The sequence below is a fragment of the Protomyctophum bolini genome, assembly GCF_963924005.1.
Source record: "Protomyctophum bolini genome assembly, chromosome: 1".
NCBI lineage: Eukaryota > Metazoa > Chordata > Actinopteri > Myctophiformes > Myctophidae > Protomyctophum > Protomyctophum bolini.
In genome coordinates, this window is record NC_137862.1 from 55,063,843 (window position 1) to 55,078,013 (window position 14,171).

General features: G+C 43.2%; 1 protein-coding gene across 1 annotated transcript in view; it reads left to right on the forward strand.

Moving 5' to 3' along the window:
- LOC308315634 (Golgi apparatus protein 1-like) overlaps positions 1 to 12,404 on the forward strand; it is a 50,493-nt gene extending 38,089 nt beyond the window's left edge. Inside the window, exons 19-26 of the mRNA XM_080763712.1 lie at positions 1,432 to 1,569; positions 1,786 to 1,909; positions 2,393 to 2,535; positions 3,096 to 3,197; positions 3,301 to 3,408; positions 3,880 to 4,000; positions 4,303 to 4,409; positions 7,304 to 12,404. Coding sequence (XP_080619838.1) covers positions 1,432 to 1,569; positions 1,786 to 1,909; positions 2,393 to 2,535; positions 3,096 to 3,197; positions 3,301 to 3,408; positions 3,880 to 4,000; positions 4,303 to 4,409; positions 7,304 to 7,471 — 1,011 coding nt within the window. The 3' untranslated portion in view covers positions 7,472 to 12,404. The remainder of the gene's footprint in view (positions 1 to 1,431; positions 1,570 to 1,785; positions 1,910 to 2,392; positions 2,536 to 3,095; positions 3,198 to 3,300; positions 3,409 to 3,879; positions 4,001 to 4,302; positions 4,410 to 7,303) is intronic.
- The last annotated feature ends 1,767 nt before the right edge of the window (positions 12,405 to 14,171 follow it).

Genomic DNA, 14,171 nt, shown 5'->3' on the forward strand with positions numbered 1-14,171 from the left:
ACAAGACCCAAAGTCTTAAATAATAAGTATAAGTATAAATAGATAAATATAGAGTCAACATGCAGTTCAGTTCACACAGGGGAATCTGATTGTTAAGTCCTTGCTCACTATTTACAGGAAGGCTGATAACTCATAGTCCTCATTTAGTCCATGGGGTTGTAGGGTGCGGAGGGTGTAGGTCCAATATGCCTCCCTTCTTAAGAGGAGGTTGTGGATATCTCCACCTCTCCGTGGTAGCTGCACCCTCTCTATGCCCACATACCGGAGCGATGCCACGGTATGGCCCATTTTATTAAAGTGTTGGGCTACTGGGCTTTTGGGATTGGTGTTTCTGATGTTGGATCTATGTTCACTAATACGTGTTTTTAGGGCTCTACTGGTTTGTCCCACGTATGAGAGGCCACATGGGCATGTCAACATGTATATAACGTTTGTGGTTGAGCACGTAATTGTTCCTCTGATTTTAATGGCCTTGCCTGTATGTGGATGGTTAAACGTGTCACATCTGGTGGTGAAGTTACACTGTGCACAGGATCCACATTTGAAGTTGCCTGTAAGGACATTTTTGTCCAAGAAAGTACGAGGTGTTTGGGGATTATGATCCGATCTCACCAACATCGATCTGATGTTTGGTGCCCTTTTGTATACTATCTGTGGTGGTCCTTCGTACGCTGATTTAAAGGCGTTGTCAGATTGGATTATGTGCCAGTGTTTGTTTAGGATGTTATCAATTTCTTTTCCCTGTGGAGAGTAAGTCAAGAAGCACTGACTGATTAACACTATTTTGGAGCAGACTGCCCAAACTGTAAACTACTTTTGGTACCAAAAGCTTTTTAAATCTTAAAACTAAAAACAAACAAAAAATGCAAAATCTAATATATAAAAAATATTAAAAAATGTATTTAAAAAAATACTAAAACAGTCTGTAACAAGCAAAAACCAGCAAGTTTTATTGAAATTGTTCTTTTGAAAACTGTGTTGCCTTATTGTAAACTTGCTTGATGTGGTGGTTATTCATGTTCATATTGATTGTCATGTCACTTATTGGTGTTAGTGAATCACCTGCCCATGCAGTCGTCATCAGTCACGTGATGTGACGACTAGGTTTAAAAGGGAGTTGTCACATATACTGCCGATTATCACCTGATGAAGGCCGTTCACGGCCGAAACGTCGTGTTATATTTATGGTGTTTTGAATAAAAAACAAACACCTTGGAGCAAACCTGTGTGCGGACTCTCTTCTCTTCACTGTATGTACCTTATTAGTCCAGCACCAGACAGGAACTGGATGTGCGCTAGCCACCTACCTTTTTATACTAGTTATTCAGAAAACTGTCATGATTTAGATTTAGATTTGTAGAATCGTCCTCGGGTCTAAATGGGTTAAAATCTCTCTATCTCTCTCTCTCTCTCTCTCTCTCTCGCTCTCAGATGATAGAGTGTTTGAAGGAGAATAAGAAGCAGTTATCTCAGCGTTGTCATCAGAGGATCTTCAGACTGCAGGAGGTGGAGATGAGCGACCCAGAGCTGGACTACCAGCTCATGAGAGTCTGCAAGCAGATGATCAAGGTGTGTTATTTGACCGTAAAAATGTAGACAAGAGAGAGAGAAGGAACAGATATTTAGAAATACAGGATTTAGTAATAACATAAAATGTTCAGCTCACAAACAAAGTGCTTTATTCATGAGAACATGAATAAACCTAGTCAAAGCAGGTACATGTGGACAATTAGGAAACTGTGTGTGTGTGTGTGTGTGTGTGTGTGTGTGTGTGTGTGTGCGCAGAGGTTCTGTACGGATGCAGATGCCAGAAACGTCCTTCAGTGTCTCAAACAGAATAAGAACAGCGAGCTAATGGACCCCAAGTGCAAACAAATGATCACCAAGAGACAAATCACACAGAATACAGGTAAACACACACACACACACTAGAGATACAATCAATAAGAATCAACTACATTTATAACTGTGTGTGTATTAAGCAATATTACACGAGAGGGTGTGTTTTAACGTGATTATTGCCACGACAGTGATGCGGTAAGGAACGAGACGAAGTCGATTTCCGCAAGCATCACTGAAGTGGCAATAATCACGTTAAACCACACCCTCAAGTGTATTGCAATTATACAACAATTACCCTTAAAACTAAGAAAATCGCTGAAATTGTTTTCTTTTTCATTTTTGAATGACAGATGTAGTCACTACGACCACAAATGTCCCAAGAAACTAGCTTGCCTAGCCACCGAGTTTGCTAGCGCTCTGGGAAAACAGAGCAGCTGAATTCTTTGTTTTGATTAGGTGGTGAATGGTGCTGGTTTGATCCACGGCTAGAAGCCGTTTCAACCGATCGGATTTGCTTCCTCGAAATGACCCGTTGCATAATGTGTGTCAGACTACAGGTTGAATCCCGTGCTGAGGAAGGCGTGTCGGGCGGACATCCCTAAGTTCTGTCAGAGCATCCTGAACAAAGCCAGTGACGATTCCGAACTCGAGGGACAAGTCATATCCTGTCTTAAACTCAAATATGCGGACCAGGTTTGTCGGCAGGCTACATTAATTTTCCTTTTTTACATCTCTTACCACTTTTTTTTTCTTCCCAATTTAGTCGTTTATGCCAATTGATTCCTCCCCGTACACATGTCTGTGTTGTCGCTCACTGCTGTTCAGTATCCTACTGGCGTATAACAGTGTATTGTAATTGTAGTTGCGTTGCTAAATGCTAACTTCACACACACACACACACACACACACACACACACACACACACACACACACACACACACACACACACACACACACACACGTTGACTCATTTAAGCCTGTTGTTTATGTAGGCCTACACACCATTTTGTCAACATCTATTAAATATAAATAAAGTTTATTATTATTATTATTATTATTATTCCTCTACATGTGTTCAGATAGCTACAGTATAATACTGAATAATAATGGATATGCCTTTTTATTTTTTTATGTAACTGCCCCTATAGTTTATTAAAAGTAATGCACCTGTTACTTATACGTTACTGTTATGTGTGTGTGTGTGTGTGTGTGTGTGTGTGTGTGTGTGTGTGTGTGTGTGTGTGTGGGTGTAGAGGTTGTCTCCAGACTGTGAGGACCAGATAAGGGTGATCCTGCAGGAGTCTGCTCTGGACTACAGACTGGATCCACAACTCCAGATCCACTGCACCGAAGAGGTATACATGAAAACACACGCATGCACGCACGTCGCACGCACAGGGATAACTACAGTAAAACTGCAAAACATGTGGTTCCCGTGTCGTCTCTTCCTCGCTGTAGATCTCCAGGTTGTGTTCCGAGGAGGCCGCGGCTCAGGAGCAGACGGGTCAGGTGGAGGAGTGTCTGAAGGTCAACCTGCTGAAGATCAAACAGGACGCCTGCAAGAAGGTCACTGCACGACACCGCCTACAACTCTAATAAACAGCCTCTACTGCTGCTCCAACTTTAATGTGATTTGCCGCAGCAGCAGTGCCGTTTAACCCATTTTCGGGGCGGGAAGGAACCCCTTTTGGTGTTTTAAACGTTATGTTATAATTTCCTATTGAAAAATGGCAGTTCTAAAACAGTTAGTCCCAATACTTGATTCTTATTGGCTGGTTACCGTCACGTGACCGTTCACCCATAACCCACACCTTCAATCACTTTTTATATCATTCGCAGCTGATTCCGCATCTCTGGGGGGGGGGGGGGTCGGAGGCCAATTACAGATAATTTTTGGGCCGTCCTTGACATGAAATATTGAGTGATATTTAGTGATATGGGATTTAGAAGACATTTGTTTTCAGGCCTAAATGGGTTAAAAGCAGTTTTTTCCCCCCCGTTGTTGACGATTTGACTGATGTTCTTGTGTCTTCCCAGGAGGTGTTGACCATGCTGAAGGAGAGTAAGGCGGACATCTTTGTTGACCCGGTCCTGCACACAGCCTGTGCTCTCGATCTGAAACATCACTGTGCCGCCATCACTCCAGGCAGAGGACGCCGTTAGTACTCCCTTACTGTAAACCAGTAGTTCCCTTAGTGGGGTCCCCCCAGGGGTCCTTGAGGGAGTTCCAGGGGGTCCCCAGCTAGATGATAGTTTGTAACCAAATGGACCCTTTTATGGGTCTGTAACTCTTGAGAGTGTACAAATGGAACCAAACGCTGTTTGGTTCCATTTGTATGTTAGAAATGTTTAGTACGGGTACCCAGCATGTAGAAACTGCCGGATGCTAACTTGCATTATGTTGAGCAATTTTCATAATTGGCATAATATCTGACCATACCATTAACCCTTTCCCTGCAGAGATGTCTTGTCTGATGGAGGCGCTGCAGGACAAGCGAGTGCGTCTGCAGCCAGAGTGTAAGAAAAGACTACAGGATCGCATAGACATGTGGAGTTATGCCGCTAAGGTAAACTAACCCTTTTATTATTAGCCCATTCTGACCTGAGATCAGATTCATACGAGGTTTCCACTGGACACACACTGGTCTGATTAACCCATTCTGACCTGAGATCAGATTCTAGAAAGGTCAGTCGTTCTTCGATTTTTCAAAAATAGCAGACCTACAAGCTCATAGCGCGCCACTCGGTGGCACGCTATGAGCTTGTAGATTTGCTATTTCTCAATAGCTAAAGCATAACATGATGCTAACACCAAAATGGGTTCCCGTTCAGAATGGGTTAGGAATTATAGAAAAATAAATTATTAGAAAAAGTATGGAATGTCATCTTGAAATTCCAAATGTGTAGGAAGTTCTAGGAAATGTGTAGGAACCCCTGTATAAGTAGTACGGTAATGATTTCACCTATTTCTGTTATATTGCCCCAAAGTTTTGCATGCTGCTCCTCATACAGTCATCCTGCAACACAATATATACATATAATATTGGTGTAGGGGCACGGTGGCACAGGCGCCAGCGCTGTCGCCTCACAGCTAGAAGGTCCTGGGTTCGATTCCCGCTGGGGGGGGGGGGGGCGTGTTCTCTCCTCTGCGTCATCAGTGCCCATGGAGTTTGCATGTTCTCCCCGTGTCCACTCGGGTAGGTATCCTCACAAAAAAACATGCAGTAATCCTGGTCTTTAAACTAGTACCTCCCCCTGGTCAGCCTGATGGAGGGGGAAAGGAACTGGTTACTTGGAATAACGTGTTCATTCACTATACGTCCAACCGGAGAACCTCCCCCTGCCAGGTGAGAAGAAGAGGCTTGGATAGAAGGAGAGAAAGAGGGAGAGTGCAGCGGCCAGGATTACATTAGACGATGATTGACACTGGGTGGAAAAAAATGGGTTACAGAAATCGTGGGATAGAAATGTAAGGGGGAAAAAAAGTAAGCTGCCAAATCGACCGGCTTCATCTGAAATGTCCTGCATGTATATTTCTGAGTGATATGTTTCATAGTTTAATTGATATTAATTTATAGTGGTGCATTACGCATGTCCGATGTGTGTCGTGATTAGCAAAACGTCAATAAATCAAAATAGTGCTTCCCAATAAAACAACCCAGAATTAAGACAAGTAAAAAATAATAATGAAATCACACCCATGTGAAGTGAGGGGCGCTCTTATCATCGTACGTCATCTCATTCCGGTCAATGTTTGTGTTGGGACAAAGTTTGTGCTTGTGAACACACACTTAAAAGATACAAAAAATGTCAGTAAAATAGATAATACAAGCTAGATACTGCAGATGTTTAGTTATCTATAAATTCACAGAATAAGTGTGTGTGTGTGGCTGTGCACGAGCGTGTGTCCGTCCCCTAACTCAAACCTGGCCAACCGATCCACTTAATTTAACTCGGCGTGTTCGCTGTGGATCAAACTGTTGTGTTGTGCAGAGCAGGCGTCTGGTTGGACCCTGGGCATTTCCAGCTTGCATAATTCTCGACTTAACGCTCCAGAGTAAGCCTGGTGTGTAGTATATCTATAAAATTCCACGAATCTGTGTTTCTTTATGCCCAAATATGGAGATGACTGTTCGTTATGCGCGTCTCGGGGTCCACTGGGAGTGATGAACTAGGACATCATGTGGATCTTATGGGATCCACACAGGAACGACGTGACTCCCATCTCAGACTTCATGTGACACACATATACAGTAATGATATACAGTATACAGTATAAGATACAATTAACGCTAAATATTTCAAAAGGTGTAAAACGTGTGACAATAAGTGGGGGTACTCACTTCCGTGGCCTACTCGCAGGGAGGGTATACAAAGCATGGCCACTGATGGGTCCAGCATTTCTCAAGGTTAACAAACGTGGACAGACATGTACAATACAAAGACGCCCACAGAGACCCTCTGAAAATACGGCTATAGCCTCTTGGGATTCCAACCAGATGTCTGAACAGCGGCTTTATTCTTGGTGAATTCGTCACTCCTCCTCCCCTTGTCCAGCTTGGTCAGGTATCGGTAGCAATCTGTACTCTGGATTGAGTTAAAGACCTAATGAATAAAGGGGCTAATGCAGACGAGGCTAAAACAAGCACACTGAGGGGATAAAGGATAAGCAAAACGTGCAGAATCTGGAGCATTGTTCCCAGCAGAGCGCTATGTTGCTACAGATTCTCTTTCAGTGTTTCTGTGCGTGTCTCTCTCTCTCTCTCTCTCTCTCTCGTTGTCTCCCTACGCAGGTCTCTCTAGATCGGTATGACTCGTCTTAACTCTCATTGTCTGTCTATACAAACATATCACACCCTCCCTACATAGGTAACCATCTAAGGGCATTAAGGCCCTACAAACGCCTTTATGTCGGCTGACCGGGTTGTGGTCTGACCTCACCAAACAAACACAAACTTGCCTAACTACATTCACGATTTGCGCAGGTGAATACATGTTGTCAAGATTAGGTGCTCGCAAACAAAGGGCATGTTTATAAACCACCGTTGGTGTTTTAAAGGTGATATAGTTTAAACACTTTTTAATATATAAATAGAATGACGGGGGGAGATGGAGCTATTTGAATTCTGTGTACAAACACTGGAAACTTGTCTATATCACCTTTAAGCATCATGTTATACTTTAGCTTTTGAAAAATAGCAGATCTACAAACTCGAGTAGCGCGACACCGAGCTTGTAGATCTGCAATTTCTTTGAAAAATCGTGAAAATGTGGTGCAAATCTTTGAATATATATTCTTCCCCGGAACAACATATTTTCAGATCGGGGGTCCGCGGCCAATTACATATATTTTGGGGGTCCATGACATGAAAATGTTTCAGAAAACTGTCATGATTTAGAAGACATTTGTAGAATCGTCCTCGGGTCTAAAATGGGTTAATATTTTGTATTTCACCTCCAGGTGGCGCCAGCGGAGGGTTTCTCAGACTTGGCCGTGCAGGTGATGACCTCGCCCTCCAAGAACTACATCCTGCTGGTGATGGCGCTGAGCGTGTGCATCCTCTTCCTGGTGGGCCTGCTGTGCGGCCGCGTCACCAAGCGCGTGACTCAGGAACTCAAAGATAGGTAGAGAGAGAGAGGAGGGGGACCCCCTACTCTGGAAAAGACACTAGCGTCTAATCCCTGTGACCCCCCCCCCCCCCCGCCCGGCACCCAAAAGCCTCCTCTCACCTCACTGGGGCCCCGGTGAGGTGAGAGGGAGGGACGGTTTGAACTACCAACCACCTCCTCCTGCAGAAGAAGCACTGACGTCTTGTGTGAGCAGCCACTGGGCACAGTGCCAAGTGCCAACTGACCTGCATTATGGATTTGCTTTTTGATCCCGTCCTGCTGTTTGCTGAAGCCTAATGGTTAAATGTGTCGTTCTGCTGTAGAGAGAGGCCCCTCCTACCTCTTTCTCCCTCTTTCTCTCTCTCTCTCTCTCCCTCTCTGAATTAACCCAGGAAGATGCAGGAACATGTTTTTTCTAGAACCTTGTAGCTGTGCATCTTTTGAACTACTGACTGACCCTGCTGTAACTATGAGCAAGCGTTCTTTTACTGACTAGGGGGGAGGGGGGGGGGTTTCGGACCGAAGCTGCGCATCCGTCCGGTGATTTTTAAGTTTCAGCTTCTCTGATTTACTGACGGTCAAACAAGCGCGCTTTGTCGCTTCTCTTGAATGGACTGAGTTGAAGTCAGGTGTTGTTGGGGAGTGGGGGAGGGGTCCCCCGTCTTCCCCCTGCGTCCAGTTGCTCGTCATGTGAAGGAGGCCATTGATGGCACGACGAAGTCCTGGGGGTTCCTGCCACATGTTAAAAAAAGTCCCATGAGATCGAGGCTCTCCGTTTCTCTATAATGCCGGTGCCTCGCTGCCAGCTTCACGGAGGGTTTTTGGGCTCCTGAAATGTAAAAAAAAGAAAAAAAAGATCACCCTCGGTTTTTTCACTCATGGTTCCACGTTGATCACAGTCACCCCCCCCCCACCCACCCTGCTCCCCAGGTTTAGAGCGCTTCAGGTCCAGGCAACTGACCACTGAAAAACACACTCAGTTGATGAGGACGACGGTGATAACGGCAACGACGATGATGAAATCCTACGCCAAACAGTCCGTCCTCCCCTCTGCATCGTTGGGGGATTTTGAGTGGACATTTTCATTCAGAAGTTTTATCTAAATGCTAAACTGAATCATTGCACTTTTTCTTTTTTTTTGTTTGATTGTTTTTGCCTTATTTATTGTTTATTACTAATGATTGATACTGATTTCAGTTGAACTGCTCGTGTGTGTGCGTGTGTGTGTGTGTGTGTGCGTGTGTGTGTGTGTGTGTGTGTGTGCGTGTACGTACGTGCGTGCGCATGTGTGTACCTTGTAGTTGTACACTGTAGGTGTTTGCATGGAGGCATGCGCACTCTGTCAGACGATCCTCACTGGCCATTCTCACTCAAACCGTGAGTTTAAATGACCCTATCGACTGGTGATGCATGGGTCAAGTTGACCCGCAGGTCGGGTGAGTTTGGTCAAGCGTAAAATATCACCGGTTCTGACGGGCGGGTCAACGCACACATATACTGTACATGTGTTTCAGAGTTCAAGGCTTCATGGATGAGGGTTTTTTTGCGCCGGTGCCAATTTTTGTTTTTGTTTTTCTTTTTGGCTGAATGAATCAGAGAAAAGTATAACGACAGGGCCTGGGCTATTGTTAAAGGTTACAATGATACAAAGTGAGCCGAAACAAAGTAGGACGTGGGAGAGATTCAAGCAGGTTATCCTCTTCGAATGTTAGCTGCTTGAGTCGTGAGACTTTTAACAAAAAACGATGGCCATGAATAATACTGGTACATCAAACCTGCATTGGCATTCATGTAGTGTGTGCCCACATGCCTATAGCAGCAAGTCCACTCAACATGTGTAGTGTAGAACAGCCTTGATGAAAGGCTCTGATCGACGCTGACTGATTAGTCTGAATCCTTGGGCAATGGTTACTGCAAATGAATGTGATTGAAGCAGGCTTCAATCACAAGGCTTCAATCACAGGCTTCAGTGCATGTCATGAACTTTTTAATGTTTTCGCAGCTCATTCAACAGCATTTGTTTGCATTATAAGATGACCCCCCGATAGATCTATGACGCTCTTAACAGCTTCCTACAGTCTCTGTCTGTACCTACTGTACCATTTTTTTTTTCTCCTTCACCCTATTGAACACGTTGTGATTGGATACGTAATACGTATACATCATGTGAAAGGGAGACGTATAATGGTGCTTTTATCACATCTAGAAGCGAAATATAGTACGGCCAAGAGTGTTCACATAATTGGTTATGTCTAAATGAAACTTTAAAATAAAAACTACTTTCACGTCGTGGGTTGTGAAACTTTAAAATAAAACGTGTGACTATTATCGCCGAGAGAGGGTGTAAAATGATGCTGTGGCATACATGTGGATCTGGGATGTCTATGTTGTGGCCAGTCGGTAACAACATGAGTCATTGTTACTTAACAGTCTCAGCCCAATCTAACCTCTTTGACCTAAACCTAAAGTATAAGTATATATTCATTGCAACTATACATTTTTACAATGTAAAAGAAAAATAGATATGTGGGGGGATTTTCTTCTTGACCTACTACTGGCAACGTGCACAAGACATTTGTCACTGATCAGTCCATTTGGTGACACTTAAAACCCCGGACATGCTCACAGCTTTCATGTCATCTATTTAATTTAATTAACACCTGGTTCACTGCAAGATTGTGGAAGAAGAAAACACCAGGGACTTCTTCTATACTTCTACTGAAGTCAAATGCACTTATTCAGTTCCCCAGTTTTCAAATGTAATTGGAGGTTTGTTGCCCCTATGAGGGCCTCACATCTAGAGCCCCTATGAGGGCCACTATGAGGCCCTCATAGGGGAGCCTCTACGACCTGTACTGAATCATAGTGTTTGGGGGTCCTGTCAGAGTATCCGTTGTACCTACCTGCCTGTGTCACTTTTATGCCCATATATCGAGATCGCTATAACGGTCAGTCCTTGTCCCTTCTATGCCCGTACTGTATATGCCTATATATATATGGATTGGACATATTATCGTCAGATCAGCAGGTTCTGGAGAACCCGGTACCCGGTACACCTTGAGTTCCTTGCCGATGTTTGAAGTCGGTCGGTCCCGATTATGTGCAACATCACATGACGATACTGTGGCTCTGGATAACCGGATCTCCATGTATGCCGTTTATTTATGTCTTGAGTCAAAGCAATCTGGGGCCCGACGGCAAAAAAACAAAACAAAACACCGCCCACCCTGCTGCTGTTTCACATAATCTGTTCTTGAGAGATTAGATTCAGAGTGTCGTGGCCGTGGTCCTCCCATTGGCCAATTGGAATAGGATAATTAGTCTAATGGCATGGCCTCTGTCCTCTGACCTCTGATTGGACAACATGGCCTCTGTCCTCTGACCTCTGATTGGACAACATGGCCTCTGTCCTCATTGGACAGCATGGCCTCTGTCCAATCTTGAACTACTATAAGTACTAGGCTATCTACAGTATAGCTGTTGCCAGACCTGGGCAGACAGGCACAGCCGTTTTCCCACTGTCTGCCGGCGTCTTTTCCGGGTTTTTAGACAGCTGGTGGATGGAAGTGAAGCTCCACCCACGCGGCAGAATGCCGCTGCAGGGGAAAGCGTTCCCGGGAATCTGGCCGTCGCGGCTTTCAGCCGCATGGGTGGAGCTTTTGTTTCCCATCCACCAGCTGTCTAAAAAACCTGGAAAAGACGCTGTCCGACAGCGGAAAACGGCCGCGCCTGTCTGCCCAAGTGTGGAAACACTGTATGTGTGCAGTTTGTGAACAAAGTCGCACAGATCCTCCTTCCACACTTGGCCAGATGCAAGTAGTCATCTTTATACATATTAAAACTGACGTAAGTGATATTCTTTTGTTAATCATTGCTATCGAATGTCTGTGCAGTAATGGAGCAATATCTCTTTACGGTTTTTTTCGGTTGGGATACTAATTTCATCCAATCAGGAGAGAGAACTCATACAGGATGAACTACATTTGCAGAAAAATGTGAACTGCAACACTATGAACATGAAGCTGATGAATGGGCTCTCTTTCCTGAAAGGATTTGGTGATCCATAAACTAGTAATATATAGAAATACTAGAAACTGTATTTCTCTTGGAGACACTTGTTACAGAATGTAGAGCTTTAACATTTTATCAAAAACTTTGTTTTAACAAAAAAAATATCACTTTAACCAGCAACAAAAGTCCTAATAATTATTATTGGCAAAATAATTAAAAAATAAATAAACATGCATATACTATTCATAGGTTTTGCTTTTATTTTTGCATCTCATTTGCCCAAATGGACACGCCGATCATTATACATAGAATTTGTTTTACATGCATAGATTTTCAGCTATATGACCGAACATTCAACAATCAAATTTAAGGTTTCTATTATGTCGCTATAATAACGACTCTAGAGGAAACCTAAATTATGTCAATATCACCGTCATCAGGTAAGCAATACTGTATGCTGTAGTTGGCTGGGAAGTTTGGTTATTGTACCACCATCTTCATCTCACTCTGCCAGCAGATATGCAGTATTGCATGATGTCCAGATATTGTGGAAACGATGACCTGGGGGGTGATATTTCCCCATATTATTGGGAGAGCTCAGGAGTGCTCTATCATGCTTTATACCATGGCCAATCCAAAATAAAGTGAGTTAATTTGTGAGAAAAATAAAGTACTGGCGAAACCCATTGATACAGATGTAGCTCAGCCACTCAAAACAAAGCAATGCCTTCACGTCACATATAGCAAGACAAATCCCTCTTCTTGAATGATCCGACAGCTGCACCTTTTTTCTGTTGAGCATTTTCAGTTGTCTGTTGGAAATTAGATTCCTGGAATCATCTTGACTGTGGCAAGTAAAGTTCCTCTGTAGGCTCCGAAGTTCATGGAAGTGTCATTTTATTTTGCCTTGTAATATTTGCAGATTAAACATTGTGATATTGTTTTGCTGTACATATCAAATTTGTCATTTAATAAAAAAAATAAAGAGGCTTTATACTATATATTTTAAACTATTTAAAGTCCTCATTTAAATAATTCAGAGAAAATACAGTCAAGTGGTTAAATAATTTAGTGATACCTGCTGTCTGGTTGGCCTTACTTCACCTGAGATGACTTGCCAAGGAGATTGATAATTACTTTCAAAGAGTGTGTGTGTGTGTGTGTGTGTGTGTGTGTTTTAGGCCCAAGCTATACGTACATGGATCTTTTGCAAAACGGATATTTTCATTATATTACAACTCAGATTTATACAAGCTTGACAAATAAAATCTGCCACAACAAAAGTCCCTTTGGCAAAGCATATCTCCATTTTTACATAGTCATTTAGTCCAATATTAACCCATTCTGGACGGGAACCCCTTTTGGTGTCAAAAATAGCAGACCTACAAGCTAATAGCGCGCCACCGAGTGGCGTGCTACGAGCTTGTAGGTCTGCTATTTTTCTTTCAGAAATCTTTCAGATGACTTTTTTTTTCTTTTTTCTTTTTGACGACTCTAAATGGATTAAACCCGCACGGAGGTCTTGCAAAATGACAGCAGAAGACAAAGGTCAAAGGTCGCAATCACTCACGCATGACCTCCATGACCCAGTGTCTGAGGAAGGTGCGACTGCTCTGCAGGTTCCCAAAGCGCTTGATGTCCAGCGGCCACACGTTTGCCGTGGGGTAGCCAAAGGTAGTAGGGGGTGTGTGTGTGTGTGTGTGTGTGCGTGCGTGCTGGTGGTATTAGCGTGGTGTTTCAGCTTTCCGTGCAGGGACGGAACACACATGTGGTGATTGGATGGAACACACATGTGGTGATTGGATGGAACACACATGTGGTGATTTGAAGATTGGGCATCTTTGGGTGTCCCACCATTCAATTTGATTCCGATTCTTGAGGTCACGATTCAATTCAAAATCGATCTTTTCGATTCGACTCCATAGTCTCCAATCTCTATCCAAAAACAATTTGATACATAGGATTTCAGCAAAATCTACTTTAGTAAAAAGCTTGTATAATTGTAAAGGTTTTAAGGTCAATCCAAGACAACAACATGTACAAAACGGTTTTTACTTCTGACTGAGTCTGACACTCAGTTTATTTTTCTCACTCAGTTACCAGAACAATACATTCAAGTTAAAACTGCTGTAATATAAATACAATTGGTAGGCTTAGGCTATGTGGTAGTAAAAATGCACACATGCATGGTATGCAGAAACCCATAAGGTATTACACAGGTACTTTGAACTCACTAACTTGTAGTGCACAAGTTAGTGCATATTTCGGACTAGAAGGATTTCTTAACTTGTAGTTGTTACGTAAGAGGTCAAGTTGTTATTTTGTGCAAAAGTGCATTATTGGTTATTTTCCCTACCATAAGCCCTCAATGGGGGTTAGATTTGTATGCTTATTTCCATCTAAATAAGTAGTAAGAGCAGGGTAAAAACTCATCTGTGGCTCCCGACATGCACGGCAGGTTAAAACTAAACTGTGGTGGGTTAAAACTAACCTGTGGCGTCCTGTGAGGTTAGTTTTGGGTGTTGTGTAGAGTGTCTCATGCCTGTAGGACTGTACATCGGACCAAACACATACACCCCATGTTTGCTTCACTGATTGTGTTACTGCTTTTAGTTTATCTGGTAGAAGTTTTAATCTTCTAACAAGGTTATCAGCAGTCCGATATATCCATATACATGTCAAATACACACAAATAGCCTAATCTGCTT